Here is a 13,362-nt window from a genome sequence, read left to right as displayed (position 1 = left end):
GGGTCCTACGTGCACAAGAAAGTGTGAGCCCTCCATAAACAAGCCCCTCGTACAAAAATCCAGACCTCTCCTGCAAAATCTGGCTGGCTGCTTGTTAACTTCCTTACCTTTATGCTGTTCAGTTTCCGGCTTGGCTTGGCCTGGGCCAATGTCCAACTGTTGTTTGCTACCTACTATAATTTCTTCTGCAACTACTGTTATCTGCTGTCACCCAAAGCTTTAAAACTTAGGAACTTCACCCGTAAACTTCTTGGGCCTGCAGACTGTGTAAACCTACTAACCAGGGAGCAGCATTTTCTAATCCTCCAGGCACGGTACATTTAGAGAGCTGAGGCTGAAAGTTGACATGGATATCAAATTTCCTCTATGTTCAGTTGGTGTCAGAGTGGGCAAAGCATTATCCACCAGGTTTTGCTCAATGGCAGGAGTTCCCCAGGGCTCAGCCCACACATGTTCCTCATTTATGCCAATGACATTCCAATACCTGATTGTAGGACTGGAGTTTACTCACAGTTTGCTGATGACATCACAATTATCAATGAGCTCAGAAATAGCAAAAGAAAAACTCCAAGGATGTCTGGATGATCTGTAGAAATGGGCATGCCAATGGCGAATAGTGTTGAACCCTAGAAAAATCAAAGTGCATGCTATTCTCTAAAAGAAGGAAGGATAAAATATATGAGAATTAAGCTGCTCACGAATAGAGAGCAGAAGTTCCTGAGCATAACTCTCCAGAGGAATATGGCTTGGACACGGCACATTGACACCACCATCGCCAGGTTGGATCAATTGCAAGTCCTCTGTGGAAAGAAGCACGGAGTTAGCCCAAGAACTTTACTCATAGACTGTTCTACAATAACAATAAGAACAACAACTTGCAATTATATAGCACCTTTAATGTAGGAAAACTCCCAAGATGCTTCACTGAGGTGTAATCATAAAAACTGCTGAGCCAAAGAAGGAGATGTTAGGAGGGGTGACCAAAAGCTTGGTTGAAGAGATGGGTTTGAAGCAGAGTGTTAAAGGAGGAGAGGAAGTTGGAGAGGTGCAAGGGTCAAACATGGGAACAGGAGAAGGCCATTCAGCTGCTTGAGCCAGTTCTGTCATTCATTTAGATCATGGCTGTTCTGTACCTCAAGAAACCCGCAAAGAATGACATAAAATAAAAAAGGGAGAGAGTAGAATTTGAGAGTAAACTAGCAAGAAATATAAAAACAGATTGTAAGAGCTTCTACAAGTATGTAAAAAGGAAGAGAGTACCACAAGGAAACGTGGGTCCCTTGGAGACTGAGACAGGAGAAATTATAATGGGGAATAAAAAAATGGCAGAGACGTTAAACAAATATTTTGTATCTGTCTTCACATTGGAAGACACAAAAATACCAAAAATGGTGGGGAACCAAGGGTCTAATGAGAGTGAGGAACTTAAAGTAGTTAATATTAGTAAATAAAAAGTACTGGAGAAATTAATGGGACTAAAAGCTGACAAATCCCCTGGACCTGATGGCCTACATCCTAGGGTTCTAAAAGTGGTGGCTGCAGACATAGTGGATGCATTGGTTGTGATCTTCCAAAATTCCCTAGATTCTAGAACAATCCCAGCGGATTGGAAGGTAGCAAATATAATGCCGCTATTCAAGAAAGGAGGGAGAGAGAAAATAGGGAACTATGGCCAGTTAACCCGACATCAGTCAGGAAAATGCTGGAATCTATTAATAAGGACGTGCTAATGGGGCACTTAGAAAATCATAATATGATTAGGCAGAGTCAACATGCTTTTATGAAAGAGAAATCATGTTTGACAAATCTGGAGTTTTTTTGAGGATGAAACTATCAAGGTAGATAAAGGGGACCAGTGGATGTAGTCTATTTGGATTTTCAAAAGGCATTCGATAAGGTGCCACACAAAAGGTTGTTAGACAAGATAAGGGCTCATGGGGTTGGGGGTAATACATTAGTATGGATAGAGGAAGGGTTATCAGACAGAAAACAGAGATTAGGAATAAATGGGTCATTCTCAGGTTGGCAGGCTGTAACTAGAAGGGTGCCACAAGGATCAGTGCTTGGGCCTCAGCTATTTACAATCTATATTAATGACTTAGAAGAAGGAACTGGGTGTAATGTATCCATGTTTGCTGACGATACAAAGCTAGGTGGGAAAGTAAGCTGTGAGAAGGACACAGAGTCTGCAAAGGGATATAGACAGGTTAAGTGAGTGGTTGAGAAGGTTGCAGATGGAGTATAATGTGGGAAAATGTGAGGTTATTCACTTTGGTAGGGAGAATAGAAAAACTGAATATTTTTTAAATGGTGAGAAACTATTAAATGTTGGCGTTCAGAGGGATTTGGGTGTCCTTGTACACGAAACAGAGAACGTTAGCATGCAGGTACAGCAAGCAATTAGGATGGCAAATAGTATGTTGGCCTTTATTGCAAGGGGGTTGGAGGACAAGAGTAAGGAAGTCTTGCTGCATTTGTACAGGGCTTTGGTGAGACCACACCTGGAGTACTGTGTACAGTTTTGGTCTCCTTACCAAAGGATATACTTGCCTTAGAGGCAGTGCAAAGAAGGTTCACTAGATTGATTCCTGGGATGAGAGGGTTGTCCTATGAGGAGAGATTGAGTAGAATGGGCCTATACTGTCTGGAGTTTAGAAGAATGAGAGGTGATCTCATTGAAACATATATGATTCTGAGAGGATTTGACAGGGTAGATGCTGAGGGGCTGTTTCCCCCGGCTGGAGAGTCTAGAACTAGGGGGGCTTAGTCTCAGGATAAGGGGTCGGCCATTTAAGACTGAGATGAGGAGGAATTTCAGCCATGATCTTATTGAATGCCAGAGCAGGTTCGTGGGGCCGTATAGCCAATCCTGCTCCTATTTCTTATGTCCTAATTCCATTTACCAGTCTTTGCTCCATATCCCTTGATACCCTTACCCAATGAAAATCTATTGATCTCAGTCTTGAAAATTTCAATTGACCCAACATCCACAACCTTTTTAAGGAGAGAGTTCCAGATTTCCACTACCGTTTGTGTGAAAAAGTGCTTGTTGATTTCACTCCTGCCTGGCCTAGCTCTAATTTTAAGATTGTGCCACCTTGTTTTGCATTGCCCCACCAGAGGAAATAGTGTATCTGTATCTACCCTTTCGAACCCCTTTATCATTTTAAACACCTTGTTTAGATCACCCATCAACCTTCTAAACTCGAGAATACAAACCAAGTTTATGCAACCGTGGGGGAACAAATTGCAGAGCATTGGATATTGGGTGGTTGAAGGCACGGGCCCCCGATTGGTGGGGTTAAAGCCTACATTCACCCATTTCTGGAACACGGATATCCAGCTTGCTGTACAGCATTTAAGAGGCTACAGATAATTCAGAACCAAGCATTAAAGGCAGCAAATCGCTTCATCTGTATAAACTGTCACAACATTGGTGCACTCCAAACAATGGAAGAAAGGCTTCTGAGACTACGCAGGAGTACCTACACACAGCAAGGACCAACCCGTCATTGTCACCGTTGATAGAGGAAGGACAGAACCCACCTCAGTACTTTTCCAACACTACACTGTCTGTGGGCTTGTAGTAGGCAGCTGACCTTAGCAACATTCAATACAGAGAGGGTTGTGACACAAGGGTCAACTGAGGCACACTGAAATCCACACACCGATTAGAATTGACAGTTATGTAATATAGTACAGCACTGTCTTAAACTCACAGTGACCTTTTCATTATCACTCTAAATTTTGTTGTATAATGCAGATTATAATAGAATAAGCATTTTGTACTTAATATTTGTACAGTGCTTATTAATCATTAAGACATTTTCTCTTTATAGGATGTTCTTGCTGAACCCAATAAAGATGATGTGGCTAGTCAAACCGAGAAAACAAATTTAACAGTGGCTGCAGGTAGAGTTTAATCTTTTATCTGACTTTTTTGAAATGTCGGGTGGTGAGGTTCAACAATCTTGAATTCATTTTATTATCAAATTAGAAGGGTGAAAGCCCTGGATTGGATTATTTTATACATGCGTGTATATGTGTATATAAATTAATGATGTTTAATTAACCTTTTCTTTGTTTTATAGCTGAAAATGAAAGTAGCCCAATTTCAAATCTTCCTTCTGAGTCTTTAGAAAATACTCGATTTGATGCTGCTAATGACGACACAAAGAGTCCAAAGCCACCTTTACCTTTTTGTGAAGGTGCTAATGCTGGAACAGCAATGCAGATGGAACTAGAAAATGACTTGCAAGGAACACCAGAAAGCTCATTGGCTGGCAGCCCTGACACAGACTCTCCTGTGCTAGTTAATGATTATGTAAGCACAGATCCTCCAATATTGAAAATACTTGTAATATGTATTCTTCTGCTTTCTCCATAGGTGTATAGCTGAGCTTAATAGGTTCTAGGGAAACCATGTGCTAAATATGCACAAGAGTATGTCATTACGTTCCAGATAAGTGATGCCACACCTATCTTGCAGAAAGCCCCAGCACCTGCACCATTGGGGCAGTTTGTTTTCCCCATCAGAAACTGCTTGCCTCAGACCTTTTGTCTAAAGTTTTGGTTCATGCCACTAGCCTCTCTACAGGAGTAAATTAAGCAGACAATAGCGAGCATTCTGGTCTTTCCAGGGTTTTGTGTTTCTTTTTCCAGGTTTCTTGGGAGCTTACGGTGTCGGCACTGGGTGACAAACCTTCAGAAAGGGTCATACTAGACTATTCTTTCAGGGCAAGCATCCAGGAGAAAGAAAAGCTGTTCTGTCCAGGTCATATCTCTTCACTAGCAACCAATCCTCTTCTTCCTAGGCAGCCATATAGAGAGAGAATAATGCAGGCAAAAACAAATGCATTAGTGTACAAAGGTGCAAGGGCACAAAGTAGAATTTCTTCACTCAAGTCAGCATCTCAGCTGTGGTTATACAATGCACTCTGTGGTACTAGCCCATGCATCAAAAACAAATTAAATAGTTCTGCAGTTGGGTTAGCATGTCTGCATTGCCATCTGCCAAAGACTAAACACTGCAAAATGCGATAATCCATTCACAATCACTGACCCTCGTGATTATTGCAAAAAACGTTAGTCGCCTAAGCATGTTGCCAAATTCATAAAATGCGCCCATAAGGAATGGGTGCACTGTGTTTTCTGCATTTTTCAGACCAAGACAAAGGAGCAGAGTAAGCTTAAGAAACAACCATTCCCAATAGGGTTTTGATGGGCACACATTGGCACCAATTGCTGCTGAGGACTTGATGATTTCAATTGAAACTGATGGCTCACTGGCATCAGACAACACCACTGACACTGAAGACCCTTTTATGGCCTCAGTGCTGAGAGTTTGTTGAATGTCTGCACCAAGACATCTATGGCACCAATTGGTGCTGAACTTTATGTAAAAGGCAGAGTATGTCCAGTCTCTCTGAGGATAACTATTAGTCTAGTAAATGGGACTGCCTTCAAACAGGCACCCTTCAACTTACAGGTCCCAGCATCACCCACGACGGTACTGTTAAAGTAATCCTGGTGCCAGTTGGATATTCCTCTGAGGACATTGGGAGGCACCACAAACTTATGGTACTGTGTATTTGCAGTAGGGTGCCTCCCTCTGAGATAACCGCAGTGCTAGAGATAGTTAGAGAAAGTTATCTACCATTTTATTAGCAACCCTTTGCAATTTTGAGGTAATATCAGACCATTTGTGGGATGCTATCACGGTAGGAACATTGTATGCCTAGATAAGACAAACTCATAACAGGGTTGATCAAAATCTATCAAGAGAAAATGTGTTTCTTCTCCAGGTGTTTCGTGACAGAGGCTCTGCTTTATGCTAAGCCTTAGGATTCTAAACTTGATTCCTAAAACAGGAGAAATTTTACACGGTCACATTAGCACAGATTATCTGGACACTTTGCCCAGGTTGCTGATTAGATGCCATTAACCTAAAGAATACAGTTTCTTGGGTTTAATTTTAAGGGGCAAGGTTATCAGTACAAGGTACTGCTCTTCAATCTTTTTTTGGCATCTAGTTTGCCTGCAGTTGCAGTACATCTTAGAATACACTATCTTCATACATATCTATACTTGAGTGATAGGCAGATCCCTATCCCACACCAGAGGTTTGCAAGCACAGTTATTCAGCAGTAACTCAATGCATTATTAGGGCTTGGATTCACCATCTTATACAAAGTCCCAGCTCCAACCCAAGGAGCAGCTAATATCCTTTGCTCTGGAAAACCCAACAGAGGGTTTTCTGCCTTGAGTAGCTTAGTGTTCAGGAATCTAATATTTTTACAGGAAAATTCCTAGATCTCAGCAGAGTATTATCTTTGTCATTCCCAACATCTAACTTTTCAAAAATCACTTCAGCTGAACTTGCTCCACCAGTGGTTCCATGGCTGAGTCCTCCCTCTCCACAACCAGTGAGGATTGATGAAGCCTTGATCCTGGACCTCACTTGGTGGTATCAGGACAACAAAATACCACAGGACGGTTCCTGAAATAGCGTTCCCCACAGTTGATAGCAGTAACTTACACATCCATGACAATTTGGAACATTTAGGGCAATTGGAGGAGCCAGCAATTCAACTGGCATATGCATCACTTGGAATGAAGGACAACAAGACTAGTTCTGGAACATTTCCAGACTATATAGGATATGGTATTGTGTGTGTGCTCCACTACCTCTAGACTTTTGCTCTCTGTGAAAATGTATGGCTTTAGTCCACTGGTGTCTGGATAATGAGATTACTCAACTCAGCGTTTAGTCAGGACAGACGCTGCGGTAGTAACCACTTTCAGTCATCTCTCAGTTCATTCTCCAAAGTGGAAAATCCAGTTGCAGTAGTTCAGGACATTATTGTGAGTTAGCGTCATCCAGAAATGGATCTGTTTGCCTCTCCAGGTAAACATCAGTTCCTTTTTTTGCTCAAGGACTGAGACCTTGTGTGCCTGAAGGTCTGAGTCTGGGTACAAAGATTTCGGCATGCCTGTCCTTTTCCCCAATTGCACGAGTAATTCAAAAGGTATATGCAGATACAGCTTTACAGATAACCTCTTATTGGGACTGCAAGTGATCTGTTATATATTCAAAATATTAAGTGGGTCACAACTTTCCATTTAAAAATGCATTGAAATTTCCTATGTCAGGCTCTGACTGAAAAACCATTAGAAAAACGTCAACAGGTACATGGCCGATTTCCATTTTAAATGGGTCGCAGTAGCGTTAGGTGGGACAGCAGTGTTGAATATCAGTGTTTGTGAATTGCCCTGAACTCCCATGCACTGACCACCTTTTGGCTATGCAGTAGCCTCTTCTAGCAGCTTATGTCAGGCAAGTGACTAATATCTTTCTTTTTTGACCCAACCTCTAAAAGCCTGTTGGTGCCATCTGACAAAGCTAAGTATGTCCCAACCCCATGGTCATTGCAGCCCTTCTCTTCTCTTCTCCCCCTCTACCCTGGAACATCCCAAGGTGAATCACTTGCATCTATCCCCTCAAATCTTACTTTCTAAAGCTACCCTGCCCCAAAAGGCCCTGACTGCCTCTGAACTGCTCAGGTTAATTGCTTGCAGGAGCTGATGTTTGGAAGCTAGTGTGTTTATGAAACAAAGTACATTTTTGTCATCCTTCTCTCTTCCCCATTCATCCTCTCTCCACTCCTGCCCCCAAGATCACAATCCAAACTTAGGCAACACAACTACACAGTCACCGCACCATCTGGACTCAGCAGTCCTGGTACTGACCCGACACCCTTGTTTCCACAGCATGGCTTCGCTGCGTACAATAGCACTGTGATCAGCCTCTATAAACCTCATAGCATCTCTATGATTATACCCGAACTTTACCAATTGATAGCATGTACAAAGCTGCTACATGGAATAATCCTCTTACATTTATTAAAAATTATTTTCTAGATTAATAGCAGCACACAACAGTTTGGTAGTATATTGAACATTTGCCTGTCATTAAGTTTGGTTGTATTATTTTTTAGCTGTGGTCTTGTATCTTGACAATTTGTGAGATTGGATGATCACTGAGGATTTTAAAGGTGGTACTGCCATGGAATGGTGAAAATTGGGTTTGTGTCTGCGATTTCCCCCACATAGTTGAATCCCAATTTGCTGGCCCCAACTATGTGAGGTTATTAACTTCATTTCGGGGAAAATTAGACAGAGTAGATAATTCCTGATCTGCTAGTGACTGGTACAGAGTCATATCCTGATCTGCAGTTGGTACATTATATGGGTAACGAGAATAAGAGAAAATGGGAGTCTTAACCGAAAACTATCTTAAACATCATTGTTACAAATTTGGATCTGCCGTAGATAACCTTCTCCGGTTCAGTGGTGTCAGTTGCTCCCCTAGGCAGCCTGAACATCTTTTATGGGAATTGCCTCACACTACTCTATCTACTTGAACAATAACATAACCCAGGGTGTAACAATAGTGGTGATCTGAATTGGGTATTCCTGTTTCTCATGCAGGTCAATCTCTTTGAACATGGACTGAGAAAACACTTGGTGGGGTTAGGCTTGATACAAATCAATAAGATCCTTTATTTCACAGTAAAGTGAACATACAGAACAGCATTTATAATCAAACTTAATTCACACAGTGGTTTATCTTGCATAGGAATACAAATGAAGAATATGCCATGTTTCCCCATATCAGTGGGTTGTCTTGATTTGAACAAGATAATTTGTGACTATTCTCTCCTATATTCCAACTTTCTCGTAGCCGTTGCTGCCTGACTACCTTGCAGCATTCACATTTAAAAAACGTCTCCGACTGCCTGTCTCTGTTTTATTTCTCGCTTGTTCATAGAATAATAGAAATTTACGGCACAAAATGAGGCCATTCGGCCCATCGTGTCTGTGCCGGCTGAAAAAGGGTCATCCAGCCTAATTCCACTTTCCAGCTCTTGGTCTGTAGCCTTGTAGGTTACGGTACTTCAAGTGCTCATCCAAGCACCTTTTAAATGCGATGAGGGTTTCTGCCTCTACCACCCTTCCAGGCAGTGAGTTTCAGACTCCTACCATCCCCTGGGAATTTTTTTTCCCTCAGATCCCCTCTAATCCTTCTACCAATTACTTTAAATCTATGCCCCCTGGTTATTGACCCCTCTCCTTAGGGAAATAGGTTCTTTCTATCCAGGCCCCTCATTTTTTTGTTTTTGTGATTGCTGAGACAGTTTTAACAAATTGCTTATGTCTCTGGGAAACATCTCTGCTAGCTCATTAGCATTTTAACTACCTATTATCTCAGAGCCTTTTTTTAACTTGTGTGAATACACTGATTTTAAAAACCCAACTTTTTAAAAAAAAGATTTACAGTAGTTGGCAAAGAACCAAAGGTGACATGAGGAAAATCATTTTTACGCAGCGAGTGGTTATGACCTGGAATGCGCTGCCTGAAAAGGTGGTGGAGGCGGATTCGGTCGTGGCTTTTAAAAAGGAATTGGATAAGTACTTGAAGGAAAAAAATTTGCAAGGTTATGGGGAAAGGGCGGGGGAGTGGGACAAGCTGGATTGCTCTCACGGAGAGCCGGACAGGCTCGACGGGCCGAATGGCCTCTTTTGTGCTGTAACCATTCTATGATTTTTTTAAAAATCCTTTATATGGAAAAATGGTCAAAAGATTCTGAAACACGACAGTCATGCACGTTTATACAAAAGTTTGCCTTTGATAGCAAGGAAATTATGAGCAGTATATACTTGTATTTTAGAGCATAGATATTTTTGTTTCATTTGATGTTTGTAGAAATCATTATTAAGGACTGCAATATATGTGTGGAGCATAAGCGCCAGCATAGACCAGTTGGGCCGAATGGCCTGTTTCTGTACTGTAGACTCGATATAACTCTATGTTAGAATGTAACCCCCTTGGGGTTTGTACTACGTGTGATAATGAAAAATGGGGTATAGATGCAAGATCTTGCAGTGTTGCTTGTTTCCACTGGTCCAGTTAAATTACTGATTTGTGCCAAAGTGGTTCTCACTATGCCAAGGTTCACAAACGCATTTTGTCATTCATTCATGCCCAAGTGTGTGTGCTATTTTAACCGCAAAACTCATAACAAAGATTAAGTAATTTTGAAACGCATATCTTTACTTCCTTTAACAGGAAGCTGGATCTGGCAATCTGAGCCAAAAATCAGATGAAGATGACTTTGTTAAAGTGGAAAACTTACCCCCAAGTCTCTCGGTGCTTTCTGAGGTAATCCCTGTAATGGAGATGACTGAATAAAGATTTAAATGGGCCATAATTCAAAAGTATGCTCCTTCATTTTTTTTCAAATCTCCACAGGATGAATTGATGAGGAGAATTTCTGAAGAGGAGCAGAATAACAATTTAGCTAGTGTTCTGTTAGATTCAGATGTAGACAGAGCACAAGAGCTTGCAGGCAACTCAGAAACTCTAAAGGAACCAGGTGAGAGGTGGATTACAGATGGTTTGCAGTATCCTGCCATCTTTTGTAGTTTAATTACTCAATAGTAGTCCAGATAATATTGGATTAAGTATAGCCAACTCATCGGTTCATAAAACTAGTTAAGCTGATATCTCCCTTCTGTTCTGACTTGTGACGTGCAACGGTGTAAATATGCTGTTGGGAGCAGCAATTACAAAAATATCATGAGAGCAGAAATTTATAGCAGAATAACATATAGATTAAGCAGAGGGGAAGCAGGTATGATTCTTCATATTGTAACTGCTGTGTAAAGAAAACATAGAAGTTTTAAATGGAACTTTTTCAAATTAAATGGCATTTTTCTGTGCCTTTTTATCTCTAGTAAATTATATTTAAGCACTCTTAATAATAAAAAGCAGTCTGCTTTCAGTTTCTTGCTTTTGTCTGTTTTCATTCTGTTGGAAGATTTGCAGAGCCACTCAATACACTTGTCTAGAGTGAGAATCTCAGAATTGAAGACAAAAGTCCAGAAAAGAGGGATATGGGGGGGGGGGGGGGGAATCTCTAATTTTTAAGGGAAGAGAGTTTAGGAGTAATACTTTATGCTCAAAATATTCCCCCAATTTCTCTGAAAAAATATATCTATAAAAATGCCTTTCTGTTTGTAAAATGTTAATTTTCTAACATCCATTTACCCTTCATTTTGGATCTCTTTCCCCTTACTGTACTCCAGTGTTATCGCGGATTGGGAAAAGTAGCTTGTGTCATGGATTGGCCCTGTGCCATTCAATGGGGCTGCCGCTTTGGACCAGCCTATGAGCTGATCTGGGGCCATCATACCCCAGAAGAACACTCCTCCAGCTGTGTACTGTGGTGTTATTGTGGAAACATTTCTGCACTTTGAATTGGAGGGGGTTGGTGGTGGGGGAGAGGAAGACCAGTATTTCTTGTTTCTGAACTAGGTAATGTTTAAATTTGACAGGTATTTAGCTCCATAATCATTAGCCTTGTTGGTTTGTAAACTATCAACAATATTAACCTTCGTTTTCTTCCCCCTTTATTTTAGAAAATGGTGGAGCCCGAAGTGCATGAATGAACATTTATTGATCTTCATCACTGTCTTGTTTTTTTGAATAAGTTAATGAAATTTGACCCCTGTTTGTGGCTAAATATGTTACTTTTTGTAATTAGCCTTTTGCTAGAATTGTTGCCCCTTTATAGATTGGTTAGGTTTGACCAGGATTTCTTGGTCTACACTGAGTACAAGCTGCGTTACATCACAGTACTTTTAATAATTTGGTTTCTGAATAGTCTATAGTCTGAATTTCCAATTTTTACTGACAAAATAACTCTGTTTTATAATAAAATAAATCCTGTTTTATAATGAAAGGCTCCAGACCCAGCACTACTATATTTTGTCATTCAGAAGGTAGTGATGGTTAAGTGAAGGTTAGACTTCCCTCATCAGTACTTTTTACCTACAGTGAGTAATTCCAGCTGGTTTCATGTGCTGGTCTTCAACATAGTACCATGCCAATTATCAACCTATTTCTGGTGAGATTTTATTGTGCTTGTTCAATGTGGAGCAATTTTTTTTGTGACTCTCTACAGTGCATGTAAGTTGTTTTGCTATGGACACTATGTTTACCTATATGCAGTTTGTAAGAACCTGCTGCCGTCATCTAAATTAAAGCCAACCTCACAAGCAAACATATGGTGACTTCAACATATGCTGTATATAAAAAATTGAATGGCATTTTGGCATGGAAAATGACATTCTAGATTAACTGGGTTCCTCCATTGTAGCTAAACTGCTCCAAATGATTTGTGCTACCATTTAGTCAGTGGAGCCTCCAATCCACCAAACGCACCTGTAAATCTGAAATGCGATGTAACTGAAAGTTGGATATATAAAGAACTTGTCCTACCTTTCTTAATATGGCAACTCATTCACAAATTAGAAAGACCCACAGCTTACATATGTTGCAGGTTAAAGTTAGTTGTGTTGGTCTTTGACGCAATGAATTACTGATCTCGAATCTGTGGTTTGTTCTCTGCTTTCATATTCTAGTATAGAATTGAATTATGTACAGACACAATATAAGATTGGTATTTAAAAGAACTAAGAATATTGATTTGCCATTTAAGTACTGTCATTTGCTTAAAATTCTCTTCTGTAAATCGGCTTACTATTTTTATACAGATACTAGGTAAATGAGATTTAATTGTATGCCACTTACCTGCACTTCAGCTTGCAAATGAGTATTGACTATTAACACCAAAATTTACTGTCAAAAGCAGTTTCTGAATTAGTTCTACAGCTACATAGATGGTGTCACAATGGAAAGCTACATGTTCTGGTTAGTTCAGGAGGTGAGCATTATTTCATGCAATTTGAAACGAGATTTGTACCATTCTTCATAGTAAGTCGCATACATGCAAATTTTACATAATTTTTTCCATTTTCCATAAACCCTGATGGTTTACATAGATACATTTTGCATGTTTGCATTACAGTATCATCAGTGCTATTTTTTTTTTAAATCCTTGTTGCAACAAATGCTTTCCCAGGTCTTAGTCAGTAAAGGAGCTCAAGCCTTGATAACATGCACCCGTACTGAGATCTGCTTTGCTTGTCCCAATGAGTTTTAGATACATTTTGAATTTATTTGGCCCTAAAACATTGTGAGCATAAAGTTATCAAGTCTGTTGTGTGCTGTATCTTGAATGTAATCTAAATAAATGGATAGATTCTCTTTGGTACTCACGACACTGGACAACAAGTATGTAGCTGAAAATATTGCAAATGACTCAATACAAGCAGCATTTTATTCCTAGTTCAGAGTGATCATTTTTAGATTCTTTAATTGTTTTTTAAATTGCTTGCCAGAGTGACCATCTCTAACAATATGTTGCTGGCTGCAGCATGCTACACTACACACAAAGG

General features: G+C 40.3%; 1 protein-coding gene across 6 annotated transcripts in view; it reads left to right on the top strand.

Annotated features, from left to right (window-relative positions):
* Nucleotides 1-12,440, top strand: part of pcm1 (pericentriolar material 1) — a 155,571-nt gene extending 143,131 nt beyond the window's left edge. For all 6 annotated transcript variants that reach the window (XM_067986870.1, XM_067986848.1, XM_067986856.1 and 3 more), the window contains 5 exons: nt 3,840-3,912; nt 4,092-4,324; nt 10,130-10,222; nt 10,313-10,436; nt 11,482-12,440. In XM_067986870.1, coding sequence (XP_067842971.1) covers nt 3,840-3,912; nt 4,092-4,324; nt 10,130-10,222; nt 10,313-10,436; nt 11,482-11,507 — 549 coding nt within the window. In that variant the 3' untranslated portion in view covers nt 11,508-12,440. The remainder of the gene's footprint in view (nt 1-3,839; nt 3,913-4,091; nt 4,325-10,129; nt 10,223-10,312; nt 10,437-11,481) is intronic.
* The last annotated feature ends 922 nt before the right edge of the window (nt 12,441-13,362 follow it).

Source organism: Heptranchias perlo, chromosome 1 (genome assembly GCF_035084215.1).
Source record: "Heptranchias perlo isolate sHepPer1 chromosome 1, sHepPer1.hap1, whole genome shotgun sequence".
Lineage (NCBI taxonomy): Eukaryota > Metazoa > Chordata > Chondrichthyes > Hexanchiformes > Hexanchidae > Heptranchias > Heptranchias perlo.
This window is presented reverse-complemented; position numbering and strand designations above follow the sequence as displayed.